Genomic DNA, 20,726 nt, shown 5'->3' with positions numbered 1-20,726 from the left:
CATCAAAAAAAGTTTTGCCTCACCCCAGTTCCCAAAACTCCTGAAGATAGACGTTTACTGGATATTGTATCATAGACGCAGTCCCTTTGACTGTTCAGAGGTGTCACTAAACCCGCCCAAAGTTGTAAAAAAACCATGCATGTACAGACGGAGAGGATCCGACAGCCGATCAGCTCCAGTGATTCCACCAGGACGGAGGTACACGGCTCGTGCTGTCTGTAGTTCAACCATGCCTAGACGGTCAGTACCGTGGTTCGATCCCGTCAGCATTGTTACTTTGTGCCAGGAAGGGCTCTCAACAAGGGAAGTGTCCAGGTGTCTCGGAGTGAACCAAAGCGATGTTGTTCGGACATGGAGGAGATACAGATACACAGAAACTGTCAATGGCATGCCTCGTTCAGGCCGCCCAAGCGCTACCTAAGGACGTCGTGTTACGACTCAAAATGTGCATAATAGGCTGCATGAAGCGCAAATTCACTCCCGACGTTCATAGCGAGGTCCATCATTGCAACCACGACATCATGCAGCGCGGTACAGATGGGCCCAACAACATGGCCAATGGACTGCTCATGATTGGCATCTCGTTATCTTCACCGATGAATGTCGCATAAGCCTTCAGCCAGACACACTGTCCAGCGAGTGCAGCAAGGTGGAGGTTCCCCGCTGTTTTGGGGTGGCATTATGTGGGGCCACCGTACACCGCTCGTGGTTATGGAAGGCGCCGTAACGGCTGTACGATACGTGAATGCCATCCTCCAACCAATAGTGCAACGGTATCGGCAGCATATGGGCGAGGCATTCATCTTCATGGACTAGAATTCGCGCCCACATCGTGCACATCTTGTGAATGACTTCCTTCAGGATAACGACATTGCTCGACTAGAGTGACCAGCATGTTCTGCAGACATGAACCATATCGAACATGCCTGGGACAGATTGAAAAGGGCTGTTTATCGACGACGTGACCCACCAACCACTCTGAGGAATCTAAGCCGAATCGTCGTTAAGGAGTGGGACAATGTGGACCAACAGTGCGTTGATGAAATTGTGGGTAGTATGCCACGACGAATATAGGCATGCATCAATGCAAGAGGGCTTGCTACTGTGTGTTAAGGTACCGGTGTGTACAGCAATCTGGACCAACACCTCTGAACATCTCGCTGTATGATGGTACATCATGCAATGTGTAGTTTTCATAAGCAATAAATAGGGCGGAAATGATATTTAAGTTGATCTCTATTCCGGAACTCTCGGACCCGAAGAGATGCCAAACTTTTTTTAATGTGCGTAGTTTATGCCACAACGTCACATCTGTCATTACTTAAATAATGACCACGTCTCATGTGTAGAGCATGTCATGAATTCCAGCATACAACACATGACTTTTAAAAGCAAACATAGTAAACTTTGGGTTTTTAAATAAAGAAGGAGCCCTTGGTCAAATATCCGTTTTATACAACAATTTAGTAGCCTTGCAGCCAGTTACCTGGTGATGCTTTGTTTCCATACTGCCTGCTGAGTGCTGACCTGCGCCGCTCTGTGTAACCCGCAGATGAACTGCAACTGCCCCGTGTCGCAGCCGCCGGGCCCCACGCTGGCGTCCACGTGCGGCGGCTCCAGCTTCATGCTCTTCATGGGGCTGCTCGAGGTCTTCATCCGCTCGCAGTGCGACCTCGAGGACCCCTGCGGCCGACCCACCAGTCGGCGGCGACCAGACGTCGAGTACGATTTCGTGGTACGTTCTTGCATCATTACCTGTTGCTTTATTACAAGTTCGCTTTCTGAAAGTTAACGAGTCTTTTTAGAAAGTAAGTATCTATCCACATGTGTACGTATTCGTATCAATATCCTCAGCAAGAAGACAGGCCTTCGAAACTAAGATTACATCTATTTCCTCTAGTCCCTACTGTGTACGACTTACACGACGAATCGGATACGATTTTCATTAATTGTTTTTTGTAAGAGCGTGCAAAAATTTAACGGAGAATGCTCTACTGGACGAATTGAGGCAGATAACCTGAGAAGCCATCTTAAGGATATAATAGGATTAAAATCACAATAACGTGTAGTGCTTTTTTATTTATACACTACTGGCCATTAAAATTGCTACACCAAGAAGAAATACAGATGATAAACGAGTATTCATTGAACAAATATATTATACTAGAACTGACATGTGATTACATTTTCACGCAATTTGGGTGCATAGATCCTGAGAAATCAGTACCCAGAACAACCACCTCTGGCCGTAATAACGGCCTTTATACGCCTAGGCATTGAGTCAAACAGAGCTTGAATGGCGTGTACAGATACAGCTGCCCATGCAGCTTCAACACGATACCACAGTTCATCAAGAGTAGTGACTGGCGTATTGTGACGAGCCAGTTGCTCGGCCACCATTGACCAGACGTTTTCAGTTGGTGAGAGATCTGAAGAATGTGCTGGCCAGGACAGCAGTTGAACATTTTCTGTATCCAAAAAGGCCTGTACAGGTCCTGCAACATGCAGTCGTGCATTATCCTGCTGAAATGTAGGGTTTCGCAGGGATCGAGTGAAGGGTAGAGCCACGGGTCGTAACACATCTTAAATGTAACGTCCACTGTTCAAAGTGCGGTCAGTGCGAACAAGAGGTGACCGAGACGTGTAACGGATGGCACCCCATACCATCACGCCAGGTGATACGCCAGTAGGGCGACGACGAATTCACGCTTCCAACGTGCGTTCACCGCGATGTCGCCAAACACGGATGCGACCATCATGAATCTGTAAATAGAACCTGATTCACCCGAAAAAATGACTTCTTGCCATTCGTGCACCCAGGTTCGTCGTTGAGTACACCATCGCAGGCGCTCGTTTCTGTGATGCAGCGTCGAAGGTAACCGCAGCCATGGTCTCCGAGCTCATAGTCCATGCTGCTGCAAACGTCGTCGAACTGTTCGTGCAGATGTTTGTTGTCTTGCTAACGTCTCCATCTGTTGACTCAGGGATCGAGACGTGGCTGCACGATCCCTTACAGCCATGCGGATAAGATGCCTGTCATCTCGACTGCTAGTGATACGAGGCCGTTGGGATCCACCACGGCGTTCCGTATTACCCTCCTGAACCCAACGATTCCATATTCTGCTAACAGTCATTGGATCTCGACCAGCGCGAGCTGCAATGTCGCGATAGGATAAACCGCAATCGCGATTGGCTACAACCCGACCTTTTTCAAAGTCGGAAACGTGATGGTACGCATTTCTCCTCCTTACACGAGGCATCACAACAACGTTTCACCAGGCCAGGCAACGCCGGTCAACTGCTGTTTGTGTATGAGAAATCGGTTGGAAACTTTCCTCATGTCAGCACGTTGTAGGTGTCGCCACCGGCGCCAACCTTGTGTGAATGCTCTGAGAAGCTAATCATTTGCAAATCACAGCATCTTCTTCCTGTCGGTTAAATTTCGCACCTGTAGCGCGTCATCTTCGTGGTGTAGCAGTTTTAATAGCCAGTAGTGTGTTAGTTGAAGGTAAGTGCAAACACCATCTTTGAAACAATGGAGGTACCATTTGTACTGTATCTTACAAAACGTGCTGAAACTGACGGCCACCGATCAAAATGCAATCATGGCATCGGCGAAGAAGTATGTGAAGTTTATGTGTAACAGTTAAAAACGGCGACGATGATATTTGGTTTGTGGGGCGCTCGACTGCGTGGTTATCGGCGCCCGTACGAATGCCCAATCTTTCCACTGTCCGGTCTTGCCACTTTCCCGAACGATGATGAAATGACGACAACATAGACACCCAGTCCCAGGGCGGAGAAAATCCCCCACACGGCCGGAAATCGAACCCGGGATCGCGTGATCCAAAGGCAGCAACGACGGCCGCTAGACCACGAGCTGCAGACGAAAAAATAAATAAAAAAATACTGAGTTAACATAAGAAATATTTGTTTTAACACGTTTGAAACAAGGGAAGTAAGGACATAGAATGAGCAACTTACTACAAAGACGCTAAGTAACGCGATACAGAGGTTTTCAGTTTGAAATGGATGAATAACAGATGATAAGCTGTAGAATACAATGTAAATATCTGATAGTGTAATTTGGGGTATGCCCAACGGCCTTGCCGCAGTGGTAACACCGTTCCCGTCAGATCACCGAAGTTAAGCGCTGCCGGGATGGGCTTGCACTTTGATGGGTGACCATCCGGTCTGCCGAGCGCTGTTGGCAAGCGGGGTGCACTCAGCCCTTGTGAGGCAAACTGAGGAGCTACTTGACTGAGAAGTAGCGGCTCCGGTCTCGGAAACTGACATACGCCCGGGAGAGCGGTGTGCTGACCACATGCCCCTCCATATCCGCATCCAGTGACGCCTGTGGGCTGAGGACGACACGACGGCCGGTAGGTACCGTTTGGCCTTCATGGCCTGTTCGGTAGGAGTTTAGTAATTTGATGTATGTGGACAACTGTATATCATATTTCCAAATGAGTATCCTAGATCTTATTTACATCATAGCATAAACGTACAACATTTATTGCGCCAACTCTGAGTCAAGTTCATGTAAACTGCCGTGATATGTAACGTCTACTTACTGCTCCTTAGCACATGTAAATAGATTCAAGTAGAAATTATAATAAGCTCGAAAAGATGTTAACGTGTCTTAATGATTTTCAGAAAACAGTAAAACCCACGGAAAGTAACTTAGAGAACGCTCAAATTTTTGGATAAAACAAAAATAATCATATAGTGTCTTAGAAAATGCGGAATTTCTCTCCAATTTTTCTTGACAAACGCAGGAAGTAAGAAGATTGGTTGATTTGGGCGAGGGGACCAAACAACGAGGTTATCGGATGAGGGAAGGTTCGGGAAGGAAATCGGCCACGCCCTTTCGAAGAAACCATCCCGGCATTTGCCGGAAGCAATTTAGGGAAACCAGGAAAATCTAAATCACAATGGCCGGACGCAGGTTTGAACCGTCGTCCTCCCGAATGCGAAACCAGTGCGCTAACGACTATGCCATCGCGCTCGGTGAAGTAAGGAGACCTATAATGTCCAAAAGGTGATTCCTGGTGACTGTGCTTAACATAGAGTGTTCGCTGATCAGCCGGCCGAAGTGGCCGTGCGGTTCTAGGCGCTGCAGTCTACAACCGCGAGACCGTTACGGTAGCAGGTTCGAATCCTGCCTCGGGCATGGATGTGTGTGATGTCCTTAGGTTAGTTAGGTTTAAGTAGTTCTAAGTTCTAGGGGACTAATGACCTCAGAGCCATTTGAACCATTTTTGATCGTGTGCCCGTCGCCAGGTGGTGGGCGGCGGCAGCGCGGGCTCTGTGGTGGCGGCGCGGCTGTCGGAGATCCCTCACTGGAACGTGCTGCTGATCGAGGCCGGGCTGGACGAGCCGACGGGCGCGCAGGTGCCGTCCATGTTCCTCAACTTCATCGGCAGCAGCATCGACTGGAACTTCCGCACCGAGCCCGAGGAGATGGCCTGCCTCAACGAGAACGAGCGCCGCTGCTCGTGGCCCAGGGGCAAGGTGAGTCGCCGCTCAGCCACTGTTACGGAATCTCACCACTGGAACTGAAGTGATTACTTATGCAGTCGATTGACTGAGTATACAATACGAAGTCAAATTTATTCATCAAGTTACACAGTAGTATAAATAGCATGATCAATACAACGTACTGGCTGCAAGTTATACGAATGGCTAAAAGGATAAAGCTACTAAAAATTGAACTGCTGCAGCCAATTCTTATCCAAAACACATTACAACTTTAACTTCCGTAATATACCTTGTGATAAAGACTTAACAGGACGTTTGATAGACAAGACTTGTTAAAAACAACATATAAAAACTCCGGACTTACTACTGTTATAAAACGATAATAAAATCTTGATTCATCGCCCCTATCGATCACACAATTATCATGGAACCCACTACTCTTCCGAACCAGGTTAGACACTATTAGGTAGGCGGCCGCTATGACCGAGCGATTCTGGGCTCTTCAGTCAGGAACCGCGCTGCTGCTACGGTCGCAGGTCCGAATCCTGCCTCGGGCATGGATGTGTGTGGTGTCCTTAGTTTAGTCAGGTTTAAGTAGTTCTAAGTTCTAGGGGACTGATGACCTCAGATGTTACGTCCCATAGTACTCAGAGCCATTTGAACCAACTAGTAGGTGAACACTTTTTACAACATCATTTACAGAAATACGGAAATCTAAATTGGATACAAAGTAATGCTTCCCTTGCAACACGCCTCAACTGCTGCCAGTATCTCGTCCAATAATTCAGCAGCATAGAATGTGTATATGGCGTTTTCTCGTTTCACGGAAGCAACATTACATGGATATATGTGGTGTCTGTTCTTTCGGACATATCCGAAAGAATAGACACCATTTTGATCCAGTAACCGTTATGATTAAGACACAAAGGAATTAGAGACATTGAATGCGAGTTGGCACTGATTTAAACCAATGGAGAAAGTTGAAAATTCGCGCCGGACCGGAATTCAAACTGGGGGGCTCCTGAGTACTAGGCAGATGCTCTGATCATTGAGCCATCCAGACGTAGTTGTCATTGTGATACCCTTCAAACCCAGCATGTCGGAAAGAACAGACACACACAATATATATATATATATATATATATATATATATATATATATATATATATATGCCTGATGATCTCTCCAGTGCAGATGCACATCCGATTTGAACTATTACGGGAATTGATTGACGAAATGACGCGAGTAATGAAGATAGTGGGCAAGAGGCACTATATTTCTTGTGCGTGGGTAAGTTCAGAATTTGGCTCTGACGGGAGGCGTGCTTGGGCAGTTCGTGCCCTTGGGATGACCACTGTGTCCAGAATGCTCAATGGTCAGAGCATCTGCCTAGTAAACAGAAGACCCGCGTTCGAATCCCGGTGTGGCACCATTTTTCAACTTTCCCCATTGATTCAAATCAATGCTCACTCACAGCCAATGTCTATAATTCATTTTTGGCTTAACATTACATGGAGTTCATCAGTACAGACTGTGCCCTCATATACTTAGGTCTTAGACACGGGTTCCTTTAACTTGCAACAAGAAAGTGTTATACATTGGGATCAACGTTTCATTAGCTTCATAAATAATATGCGAGCACCTGTAACGAGCTCAGTAGCGTCAGACTGTTACAATAAGTAATGGAGAAACACCAGTCTCTTATTCTGGTGCCTTATTAGGATACCTTTAGTAATCTTTTTAAATTACCATGGACATATTGCAAAGGACCGCCCACTATTAAATTCAGCATCTTATCTCCGAACCACAGATGGGACTCTTGTCTTTCACAAGACAACAGAGATAAAGAGATAAACAGTAGCAGGAGGCTTCTTCAATAACCTCTCGACAGAGGCATACAATTATACCTTGATTAAAAGGTTGGATTCACAGGTGCTTACGTCGCCACAAACGCAGCTATTGCATTTTCCGATAAAACATTGATACTTCTGCTTGAGAAGGGCTCCGAGCGCATCACTTTTTCCCGACCAAATCTCGCGACTCACGACCCACTTCTCGAGCCTCGCGTTTCTGGCTTCGCCCATTCCAGTCAATCAACCCTCCCTCGCGGCCGACCACGATGCCAGAGAACCTCTCGCATTTCTCGGTCCGAAGAGAGGTCGTTGCCCCTTAACGAGACTATTGATAAGTGCCAATATGGCTCACCACTGAAATATGTCTTACACGTTGTGCCAACAAAACACACACACACACACACACTCACACACACACACATATGAGTAAACAGCTACGACTGTGTGATTGTGCACATAACACACAAACCACACGAGCTCTACATCCGGCTTTGCACAGTCATCAGTAGCACTAGAAGTAGGCACGGGCTCGGTAGCATATCACTTTCATCCATTCAGCTGCAGCAGCAGCAGAAGAAGAAGAAGAACAAAAAGTAGAGGTAGACTGGTTTAGATACTGTTGTTCGACATCACTATTGCAACGGACTATTGCGATATGTGCATGATGGATTAGTTCAGGGCTTAACAACTGGCCGGTTTTGAGCGCGAGTACTCGCGTCTGCTCAGGCACGTGCTCGCGAGCAGGTGCAAGGTCGCGGAATAGGGAGGGAGGGGAAATGCGCGCGCACGTTTGAATAGGGCCGCAGTGTGCCTATTGAATTCGCGCCGACTGTGTAACGTTTGAAGTACTACGATCAGCTCTTAACAGTCACTTCGCTGGTTAAGAATCATGTGAAGTCGCCGTTGTGTAACCCCAACCATGCTTTCGCAGTTCAACCCCCATTGGGAGGAATTGTATCTGTTTACTGAAAAAGATGGTGTTGCAAAATGTTTAGTATGTCACAAAACGCTGAATTCTTTTACGAAATTTAATTTGCAGCGACATTATATGTCGTACCACGCGAAAGACTACGGACGTGGAAAATGTGATTGACCAGATCGTGCACAGGAAGTTATTAAACTTAAAAGGAAGCTATCCGAAGAAGATCTGGACGATGAAGAAAAATCAACTGAGGCTGCTCTCGGAGTGGGTTACAAAATTGCTTTGCTTTTAGCAAAATCCCTGCGCCCCTTAACTGATGGCGATTTAATAACAGAATGTTTGGTAGTTGCAGCGGAATATTTGTGTCCATCTCAAGTTGAACAGTTTAGGATTGTGCCATTATCTAACATGACCATTATTCGTCGCATACAGGACAGACGACGTCCAGAGCCAGCTTGCAAATATCTGTAAAGATTTTATGGCGCATTCTCTAGCTCTGGACGAAAGTATTGATATCACTGGAACAGCGCAGCTTGCCATATTTATTAGAGGTGTTAATAGAGATCTTCAGGTGAGGGAGGAGCTCCTCGATGTAGTAGCCATGAAGAACACTACAACCGGAGGTGATATTTTAAGTAGTGTTGAAGAAAGTGTTGAAAATATAGGATTATCGTGGAATTCTTTAGTTTCAGTGTCTACAGATGGTAGAGGCATACACTAAGCTAATAAAATTATGTGGCACGTGTACATTCTCCTCTATTTTTTTCATTTGTCGCAGTAATAATTCGTGAGTGATATCCCTGCAGGTGGCCGCGGATTTACATTGACTGGCGGCAGCTGTTGTGTGCCCCACGTGACTTTCCCCACTCTCCCCTCTGGTCCGGTAGTGGGGGTAGCGTGCTCGCGCTGCTCCGTGCTCGCGCCTTGCTGCACACAGCTTGCTCCGCGAGCACGTATGTTGTGAAGCCCTGGATTAGTTTGTCCTGAAGCGCTATTTTTTTCTTTTGAACTATGATTGCATTTATTGGAAAACATGAAGTCGTAGAACAGTCGACGTCGGAGACCTGGAAAACCTTATCTGTCACATCAAGAGAAACTGTATGAATGAAAACAGGAATCTTTTTAGAAATTACTGAATGAAGATTATGGAACTGATCTTTCTTCAGCAAATCTCAACTTATGATAGGTATGTGGGCAAATGGAAGTCGACATCCTTGGTGCAGTGAAGGAATTTGAATTGTAAGTCCTCCGGTGCACATTGCATGCCAATTACGCTCCTTTTGGAGGACGCTGACATATTAGCGCAATACTTAGCAAGCATGTACAATTCTACTTAAAGACGAAACTTGCACAATCACAACAATGCTCGAGAAAGGAAATAGGGGTAATCAGCTGAATTGCAGCCCCATACACTGACATCGATTTACAGTAGGATTTTGGAGCAGATATTGTGTTCTAACGTAATTAATTACCTCGGAGTAGCTTTGTTATTCCCAGGAAGTAATGGGTGATATTAACAGAGAATGTGAAGTTGATTTGATATATCTGCATTTCTAGAAGGCTTTTGACACAGTTCCTCACAATCTTCTAACCAAACTGCGTGCCTATGGGGTACTGTCTCATTTGTGCGACTCGACTCATGATTTAGTGCCAGAAAGGCCGCAATTCGTAGTAACTGTCAGTTAGTAAAATAGAAATTATACCTTGTAAGGCAATGTTATAGGACCTCTGCGTTTTGTTTATCTCTATAAACGATTTAGGAGACGATCTGAGCAAGACACTTAGATTTTTTGTAGATGTTGCTGTCCTTTACCGACTGATAAAATCATAACACCAGTCACAATTTTAAAAATGGAAAATATTTGGTGAAGATAGTTACACAGTGCGGAAAGTCAAAATTGGCCCGGAAAAAAGCGTAAAAAAAGTACATCAAGCTTCAGTTACAGATGCAGCACACAAGTTCCAGGGTTGTCGGTTTAAGTAAATATCTAGAGATTATATTTACGAACAACTTAAACAGACATCATCATGTAGATGATCTTGTGGAGAAGGCGAACCAAAGACTGCGTTTTATTGTCAAAACACGAAGATGCAACAGATCTCTTACAGATACTTCATGCACTACGGATGTCCGTTTCCTTCTGTAGCATTGCTGTGCATTTGGTATGCTTACCACATAGGACTGACGAAGAAAAATTTCGTTTAGTACTAGCATGAAACAGAGGAGAAAGGGTCACGAATATGATACGTGTGTTTCGGTGGCAATCATTAACAAAAAGGCGTGTTTCGTTGCGGTGAGATCGTTTCACGAAATTTCAACCGCCAACTTTCTCCTCCTAACTCGAAAATATTTTTGACGCCCACCGACGTAGGGAGATCTGATCATCGTAATACAATAAGAGAAATTAGGCTCGCATGGGAATTATGTATTCTTTTCCCGCACGCTGTTCAGGAGTGGAAAAGTTCAGGGATAGTGCGAAAGTTTTTCGGTAAAACCCATACCAGGTAATTAAGTGTAAAAACTTGCTGAGTGATGCAGATGTAGATGTAGAAACAATCCACAATAGTTGAAAAATATTCATCCTGTGATACCACATTTCCTTTATTAGTGAATTAAGCTACAAATTAAAATTAAAAAAAAACATGTTGCGTATGTTCCTAAGACAGGAGAGGAGACGGAAATTGCTTAAAATTTTTCTCTCTATACAGAAGTAATTTTGGGCTAGTTTAATTTTAAGGCATTATCTTTCAAATTATAATTATTGTTAATCATCATGGTGGCGGTGAACGGTAGAGTTTGCAGAAGTCCTTAGTTTGCAGAAGGACGCCACGTGCACGAGGATACATTCCTGGGAGGCAGCTGGTGGTTAGGACCAAACAGGTAATGGTGCGTTACAGATCTGGGGTAACCCGTACAAATACAGAAACTGCGATGTGACGTAGCATGTGAAAGTTGCTGTATTTGGACGGGTTACTCCTGTAACCGAAATATCAGATCTGAAGATGGTTCTAGATGAACCGAAACCGGTCATATGAATAAACATTTTGCAATCAAGACGGATTATAAGTAACATTACGTCTCATAGGCTCCTCATTGTTATAATTTCTCTCTCTGGCTCGTCTGAGACTCATAGAGGTTTACATTTTTGTTACTTTTATTTCATCTGATGGTTCGATACTTATGAAATTACGCACTTTCACCTTCAAATTTTAGTGCTTAATCTTCGAAAGAATCAGTGTGGAAGTAAGCGGGGTACTGAAGCACTAAAGAATAATGAGACGCGTTTGAAGCTCCATAAAGATGTAGATAACGCTTCGATAAGGAACAACGCAGCAGACAGTGCAGCTGAAGAACAGTGGACGTATCTGAAAAGTGTAATCACAGAGAAACGTCGGTATTAGGAAGGTAACTGCCAATAAATACTTCAACTGACCATCGAAAGAAGTAAGTACAAAAATATTCAGGAAAAGACAGGAATACAGCAATATAAATCACCCTGGAATGAAATAAATGGGCAGTACAGGGACGTTAAGGAGAAATGGCTGCATTAAAATGTGAAAAAATTATCTCCGGCATGACTGACTCAGCATACAAAAACATCAATACAACCTTCGGTGAAATTAAAAGCAAAGATGATAACACCAAGATTGCAATAGTAATTGCTCTGTTCAATGAAGAGGAGTGAACGGGTAAGTGGAAAGAGTAGATTGAAGACTTCTATGAATCGGAGGTTTTGTTTAGTGACTTGATAGAAGAAGAAACAGGAGTCGACATGGAAAAGATAGTGGAACCAGTATTAGAATCAGAATTTAAAAGGGGCGAAAGGGATATCATTCCACCGGAATTTGTAAAACCATGTAGAAAGTGGCAACAGAAGAATTTCAGTTGGTGTGTAGAACCTATCAGGCTGTCGACATTCCAGCTGACTCCAGCAGGGGTAGATAAGTGCGAAAACTATCGCCCCACCAGCGTAAAAGCTCACGCATTCAAGATGCTGACAAGAAAAATATACAGAAAAATTGAAAACTGAGGATCTGTTGAATGACGATCAGTTTGTTTTCAGTGCGGGTAAAGGCACCAGAGACGTGGTTCTGACGTTATGGTTGATAATGGAAGTAAGGTCTAAGAAAAATCAAGATCATAGGATTCGTCGATCATCTAGAAAAACAGTTCGACAATGTCAAATAGCGTAAATTAGGGATAAACTATAGGGACCTACGGGTAATATACAATATGTACAAGAACCAAAAGGGTACAGTAAGAATGCACGACCAACGAAGAGGTGCTCTGATTAAAAAGGGTTTAAGACAGGGACGCAGCCGTTTCGCTCCTGCCGTTGAATCTGTTCGACGAAGAAGTAATGACAGAAATAAAAGAAGGTTTCAGCAGTAAGATTAAAATTCAGGGTGAAAGGCTATCAAATAGGATTCAGTGATGATATTGATATCCTTAGTGAGGTTGACGAAAATTAAGGATCTGTTGAATGCAATAGTCTAATGAGCACGGATTATGGTTGGAGAGTATAACGAAGAAAATAATGAGAAGGAGCAAAAATGAAAATAGTGAGAAACAAACTTAACATCAAAACTGGCGATCACGAAGTAGACGGAGGTAAGGACTTGTGCTATCCTGGAAGCAAAATAACCCATGACAGACATACCAATGATGACATAAAAAGTAGAATAGTTCTAGCAAAAAAGGCATTCCTAGGCAAGAGAAGTCTACTAGTATGAAGCATAGGCCTTAATTCGAGCAAGATACTGTTGAGAACTTACGTCTGCAGCACAGGATTAAGTGGACATCCGGAAAACCGGAACAGAAAGGAATCGAAGCATTTGAAACGTGGTAGTACAGAAGAATGTTGAAAATTAGGTGTACTGATAAGGAATGAGGAGGTTCTTCGTAGAATGGGCAAAGAAAGGAACACATGTAAAACACGGACAAAAAGAAGGATGATAGAACATGTATTACGACATCAGGGGAAAACTTCTGTAGTACTTGATTGCTCTGTAGAAGTTAAACACTGTAATCAGATACTGGAAAATATCTTACAAATAATTGTGACGAATGTTGCAAGTGCTCCTCTGAGATGGATAAGTTATCCCAGGAAAGGAATTCGTGGGAGGCAGATTGAAAAGGACAAATGACGAAGGAAAAGTCGTTTTCTCTTTCCTTGTAAATTTTGAAAGCAGAATATATCGCAATTAAGAAGTATTTTGGCTCTTCCCATTGTTATGGTTGTGGTACTGCCTTCCTGTTCACCCACATCCGCGTGCTTCCACGATATACGACATAACATCGAATCAATGGCTGTCTTTTGGTAGCGGGAGCGGTCGGCTGGCGAAGTGTAACACCAAAATCCGGTTTCACAAGACTGTATCTCGTGTGTGAAAGAAGATAGAAATGTGGAGTAAATTTTGGCTAGCGCATCAAAACAATAACTTTACTGTGGCGCCAGCTGTAAGCAGCTGGTTCATGTGGTTGCCGGTGGGTGTGTCCCTGGCTGAGCTAGACCGCAGAGTGCGTCGTTGTGTCGACAACACAGCGTTCTGCGTTCTCTGTTTCAAGAGGCGCAGTTCAGTTACACTGTGCGGTGTGATTTTCATCGAGAGGACGACACAACAACTCGTCCAGCGTAAGGCGCGTACAGATCTCGTATCGTACTACTGACCTCCAATCCCACGGTATGTGCTTTCGTTTGAGGGATTTTGTGAATGACTTCATCAACGTGCCTCCTCTTGCAACAACTGAGAGTGAAATGCGATGCCGCATAGGAACAGTAATAACGGCACTAACTCCAGAAATCCTCACAAAAGTATTTGATGAGTTTGACTGTTCTCTGGATGTTTGGCGCGCGTCTGGTGGAGGGCGCATTAAATCTTTGTGAAAGATGACTCAAAAATTTGATCCTAAACGTAGTTATAAAAACGTAAACGTACACACATGTAATAGATATAACCTTGTGAAATCGGATTGATATTTGAAAATAGCAGTTTCCTTGCTCTATGAGTAAGTAAACAATTACCCCAAGTTTCTATATTCATGCATAACATAGTTTTGTGAATAGAGGCGAACCTTTCGAAATACTCCGTACACTGCAACCTTGAGTCATAGAACTCACCTCAAACGCAAAGTCCCAGTGTTATTTAATGTACAGTAATGAAAGAGAGACGCCATCAAGGCATCTGTAATACTATTACGAGAAGTTCTCAGTGTTTTCATACTTTCGTCAAAAATAATTGTAGTGCTGCTACATTAGGTAACAACAGTGTGAATCACAACAGAATGAAACGGCTTATATTTCTCATCATAAAACGAATTGTTTGAAGAATAGTGAAATTCAGGAATAAATGACATGTATTAGCATATAAACTGTGTAGGAGAAATTTTGTGAAGTTTGGAAAGTAGGAGATGAGGCACTGGCGGGAAGTAAAGCTGTGAAGGCTGGTCGTGGATCTTTTATGTGTAGCTCAGTCGGTAGAGCACTCACCCCCAAAAAGCAAGGGTCCTTGGTTCGAGTGCTGGTCCGGTACAGAATTTTAATCTGGTAGGATGTTTCAGTAATGGTTCTGTCCCACTAACGTTTTTAGTAAGCGACAGTGCGGGACGGTGTCAAATGCTTTCCTGAAGTCAACGAACACAGAATCAACCCAAATGCTGTTGTATACAGCTCTATGGATCTCACGGAGGAACAGAACGAGCTGAGTTTCGCCAGATCTCTGTTTGCAGAATCCATGAAGATTTCTACAGAGTTTTTCGTCCTCCAGAAATGTTGTCATACATTAGCATAAAACTGTTCCATAATTCTACAACTGACATCAGCGATATGGCTGTAATAATAATGTTCGTTTGTTCTATGTCCCTTCTTACAAACGGAAATGACCTGCGCTTTTTTTCAGTCGCCTTGTACTCTTCGTCACTCCACTGACCTACGATAAACTGCTGCTAGAAGGAGCATCTTACAGGTATCTTATCCCATCCATACTGCTACGTAAGTACACTCATGGAAGATGGTGGTACCGTCTAAAGGAATTGGAAGATCAGCTGAACAGATGGACGGTATCTCGGAAAGGGGTTATGAAATGAACACCACTAAGCTAGACTGAAGACCACAACAACAACGAATGCATATACACGCACAATAAATACTTAACACCATTGCCCAGAAGGAACTCGTACGAAAACAGTTAGGTTATTGTAGCAAGTGACTCCATAGTGATTTGTTTGGAGCAGATGGGAGCCAGTGCTTACTTGTCGAGCTGTCGCTCTGGGTCAGAGATGATGTTGATGTTGGTGTGTGGGGCGCTCAACATCGTGGTCATCAGCGACCTTATAAGTTCCAATCCTTCCCTTTCCAGTCCCGTCGCTACCCGAATGATAATGAGATGATGAGGACAACACAAACACAAACAGAGAAAATCCCCGACGATGCTGGCAGTCGAAGCCGGGATCCCGGGATCCAGAGGGAGCAACGCTAGCCACTGGACCACGAGCTGCGTACTGGCTCAGAGAACCTACTATCGCTTTGACAGCGACACGCACAGCTTTGTTGTTGGAAAGTAGTGATAGTGAATATAAAGACATTTGGCCGGTTCCCTTTGAAGTCCGTAGCACTTCTCATAATTGATACTGTCACTTAAACCACGCTCTACGAATGAATGTTTCGTAGCAAGGTATCTTCAGACACAGCAATGATACTTCTAATGGTGTACGGCATTCAAGGAGAAATTATAGACTAAGTCGATTTGTAGAACGGCGTTTATGGATAAGGTTTCTCAAAGGAGACGCCAAGTTCTTTAATAATAGAAGCAACTCATTCAATCGCATTTCGTGAACTGATAGGAATGTACATCTTTCAGTCCACAAGATCTGGTACGTAGGACACCCACATGCATGATAATTAATTTAGAGAGATCCGCTTCAGTTGTACTGATATTTATAAAATCCCATCTTCAGACGTGGGAAGTTACAGTATTTGGTAATACATCACATGCGGTCCGGCCAGTCAGAGCAGAGTTCCAATCACTGCATGATAGCGGAACCTGCCTGCCACTGGGCAGCCGCACGGTATGAAAGCCAACCACTCCTGCGTGGAGGGCCACACCGGAGGCCTCCAAGCGCGCTGATTGGCGTTCCTACAGTGCGGCTGCCCAGCGGTGGAAAGTTTCCGCCAGCAAGCAGTGACCGGAGCTCTTGTACTGACTGGCTCGACCGCATGCGACGTACACTGAAGCGCCCGAGAAACTGGTGTAGGCATGCATGTTCAAATAGAGCAACGCCTATACAGGGTGTTACAAAAAAGTGCGGCCAAACTTTCAGGAAACATTCCTCACACACAAATAAAGAAAAGCTGTTATGTGGACATGTGTCCGGAAACGCTTAATTTCCATGTTAGAGCTCATTTTAGTTTCGTCCACCTACGCTCAATGGAGCACGTTATCATGATTTCATACGGGATACTCTACCTGTGCTGCTAGAACATGTGCCTTTACAAGTACGACACAACATGTGGTTCATGCACGATGGAGCTCCTGCACATTTCAGTCCAAGTGTTCGTACGCTTCTCAACAACAGATTCGGTGACCGATGGATTGGTACAGGCGGAATTTCCATGGCCTCCACGCTCTCCTGACCTCAAACCTCGTGACTTTCGTTTATGGGGGCATCTGAGAGCTCTTGTCTACGCAACCCCGGTACCAAATGTAGAGACTCTTCGTGCTCGTATTGTGGACGGCTGTGATACAATACGCCATTCTCCAGGGCTGCATCAGCGCATCAGGGATTCCATGCGACGGAGGTTGGATGCATGTATCCTCGCTAACGGAGGACATTTTGAACATTTCCTGTAACAAAGTGAAGTCACGCTGGTACGTTCTGTTGCTGTGTGTTTCCATTCCATGATTAATGTGATTTGAAGAGAAGTAATAAAATGAGCTCTAACATGGAAAGTAAGCGTTTCCGGACACATGTCAACATAACATATTTTCTTTCTTTGCGTGTGAGGAATGTTTCCTGAAAGTTTGGCCGTACCTTTTTGTAACACCCTGTGTAAGACAACAAGTGTCTGGCGCCGTTGTTAGATCGGTTACTGTTGCTGCAATGGCAGATTATCAAGGTTTAAGTGAATTTGAACGTGGTGTTTTTGTTGGCGCTTGAGCGTACGACCAATTCACGAGTGTACCGTGAATATCAAGGAATCCGGTAAAACATCAAATCACCGGCATCGCTGCGGCCGGAAAAAGATCCTGCAAGAACGGGACCAACGATGACTGAAGGTAATCATTCCACGTGACAGAAGTGCAAGCTTTCCGAAAATTGCTGCAGATTACAATACTGGGCCATCAACAAGTGTCAGCGTGCAAACCATTCAACGAAACATCATTGATATGGGCTTCCAGAGCCGAAAACACACTCGTGTACCCTTGATGACAGCACGACACAAAGCTTTACGCCTCGCCTGGGCCAGTCAACACCGACATTGGACTGTTGATGATTGCCGGCCGTGGTGGCCGAGCGGTTCTAGGTGGTTCAGTCCGGAACCACGCAGCTGCTACGGTCGCAGGTTCGAATCCTGCCTAGGGCATGGATGTTTGTGATGTCCTTAGGTTAGTTAGGTTTAAGTAGTTCTAAGTCTAGGGGACTGATGACCTCAGATGTTTAGTCCGACAGTGCTCAGAGCCATTTGAACTGTTGATGATGGGAAACATGTTGCCTGGGCGGACGAGTCTCGTTTCGAATTGTATCGAGTGGATGGACGTGTACGGGTTTGGAGACTACCTCATGAATCCATGGACCCTGCATGTCGGCAGGGGACTGTTCAAGCTGATGGAGGCTCTGTAATAGTGTAGGGCGCGTGCGTTTGGAATAATATTGGATGCCTGATACGTCTAGATACGACTCTGACGAGTGACACGTGCGTAAGCATCCTCTTTGATGGCATGCATCCATTAAAGGCCATTGTGCATTCCGACGGACTTGAGCAATTCCAGCAGGACAGTGCGACACCCCACACGTCCCGAATTGCTGCAGAGTGACTCCAGAAACACTCTTTTGAGTTTAAACACTTGCACTGCCCACGAAAGCATATCTGGGATGCCTTGCAACGTGCTGTTCAGAAGAAATCTCGAACACCTCCAACGGATTTACGGACAGCCCTGCAGGATTCATAGTGTCAGTTCCTTCCAGCACTACCTCAGACGCCGGCCGGAGTGGCCGAGCGGTTAAAGGCGCTACAGTCTGGAACTGCACGACCGCTACGGTCGCAGGTTCGAATCCTGCCTCGGGCACGGCTGTGTGTGATGTCCTTAGGTTAGTTAGGTTTAAGTATTTCTAAGTTCTAGGGGACTGATGACCACAGCAGTTGAGTCCCATAGTGCTCAGAGCCATTTGAACCATTTGAACTTCTTCAGACATTACTCGAGTCCATGCCACGTCGTGTTGCGGAACTTCTGCATGCTCGCGGGGATCCTACACGATATTAGGCAGGTGTACCAGTGTCTTTGGCTCTTCAGTGTATTATCAAATGCACCTGAAGATGGGAGTTTAAAATCTCGAAAGTGGTTTAAATGAATATTACTACAACTACTGAAGGCGATCTCTATAAATTAACTACATCTTTTAATATAACTTCAAGCGATACTCAAGAAATATCAAGATATCATATTTCGAATGTTCTTCATTTAATTGTGTCACCAATAGTTAGCATTCGCTTCTTTTAAGCTACCAAACCTTCGCAAGGTGATTAAGTATACAAGCTGTTGACTGAATTGTCTGTATTTCCTCGAATAAAATTAACTCCAGAAAACAAAGCCAACTGCAATTAAGTTGTGATTACCATTATTGAGCAATGCAAGTTAGGATGTTTTGATGATATTATGTTCTTAGTTGCACAGAATATAGTTTTGTCACATCTGCGTCAACATTACACTAGCCACTGTGCAGAGTTCAGGAGAGGGTTCTTAGTACCATTTCAATTATCAAATAACGTGTCCCACTAGCAACTGAACAAAAAAAAAATTATTTCTTGTAAGGTAGTACATTAGCACTAATCTCCCTAATTTTATGCTTACTGGAGATGAAGTAGAGGAAATTTTTGAACACCTGACGTGAAGACCGCTATTTTCAGTAAAATACGTTTACTAAGCACGCAAATGGGCCCCATTGTCTAACGGTAGTGTCTATGTCTAATATCAAAAGGTCCTACGTCCTAAGTTCCATCCCAGCCACTGCTTAAATTTTGAATAAATTTCATCAGGAATGGCGGCCAAAGACTTTCGTCAAAAAGAATCATTCTCGTTCTGCCAAGTGCCTAGTCACGTAGGGTGGAGCAGTTTCTGACAACCTTCTGCCCTTGAGATGGGAAACTAACCCGAAAAGATGCAAGAATCAGCCTTAATTAGCGGCTTGAAGACGTAGATAGCAATGCAGTAAGAACATGTAGAGTATCAACATGACGTGTCACCCATAGTGATGATTGTTCTATCCATTGGTAAAAGATTCCAAATTAGTCCTAACCCTCCCCCCCCCCCTCCTCCCTCCCCCCCCCCCCTCCTCCCTCCCCAATTCGGATCTCAAAACCAACGCCAAGAACAATAGTTTATATACACATGATAACGGCACAAGGAAGATAATGAGGTGGTGAAAGTATACGACATACTGAACAGGTAACTCAGTATGCAGCAAGAAATGATAGTGTAATAATTATGGAGCATTGTAACACTGTAGTATGGAAATATAGGCTTATCTGTAGGAATATATTTCGCTAGTAATAGCAAAATACCGTTCAAAATTCACAAGAGGTGGAGGTATACATATAAAAGACCTAGAGACACAGCAAGATTCCATTGGATTATATCAAGGTCAGACAGATATTTTGAAATGAGATATTGACTTGTAGGGCGTAACTAAGAGTAGATATAGATTTGTACCACAATGAAGAAGAAGATGAGGTATAAGAGCCTCGTCCGGAAAAATCAGTGGGCTAAGAAGTGAGATACCGAAATGCTGTGGAATGGTTAGACGCGTTCTCCAAGCATATGGATATTGTGATAGTTCACTATAAGAGGGATCACTGAAAAGGGCAAAACATAGGTAAAAGGAAGTTAAGTCAGAGAAAACCTTGGGTAACAGAAGAAGTACTAAAACTGATCGATGAAGTACGAACACGATCAGGGAAAGACAAGAGTACGACAATACAGATCACTTAGGAATGCAATAAAAGGAAGCCCACTAAGCCAAGGCGGAATGGTCATCGGAGAACTGGTTCAGCATATTAAAAAAGTAAAAAAATACCTTTGGTGCAATTGCAAGGAAGGGCATCAACATTAAGAGTGCAATGGGAATTCCTCTGTCAAATACAGAGGAGAGTGCACGAGTACACTGAAGGACTCTACGAGGGGGAGGACTTGTCGAATCACTTGACGGAAGAAACGGGACGCAATGTGAAAGACCTACGTGATCCAACAGTACA

General features: G+C 44.3%; 1 protein-coding gene across 1 annotated transcript in view; it reads left to right on the top strand.

Moving 5' to 3' along the window:
- The window catches only part of LOC126203159 (glucose dehydrogenase [FAD, quinone]), a 509,426-nt gene that overhangs the window by 392,402 nt on the left and 96,298 nt on the right, over positions 1-20,726 (top strand). The window contains exons 4-5 of the mRNA XM_049937401.1: positions 1,553-1,735; positions 5,284-5,514. Of these exons, the coding sequence (XP_049793358.1) occupies positions 1,553-1,735; positions 5,284-5,514 (414 nt within the window). The remainder of the gene's footprint in view (positions 1-1,552; positions 1,736-5,283; positions 5,515-20,726) is intronic.

This window comes from Schistocerca nitens, chromosome 9 (assembly GCF_023898315.1).
Source record: "Schistocerca nitens isolate TAMUIC-IGC-003100 chromosome 9, iqSchNite1.1, whole genome shotgun sequence".
NCBI lineage: Eukaryota > Metazoa > Arthropoda > Insecta > Orthoptera > Acrididae > Schistocerca > Schistocerca nitens.
Note: the sequence above shows the minus strand (reverse complement) of the source record. Positions and strands in the feature narration are given on the sequence as shown.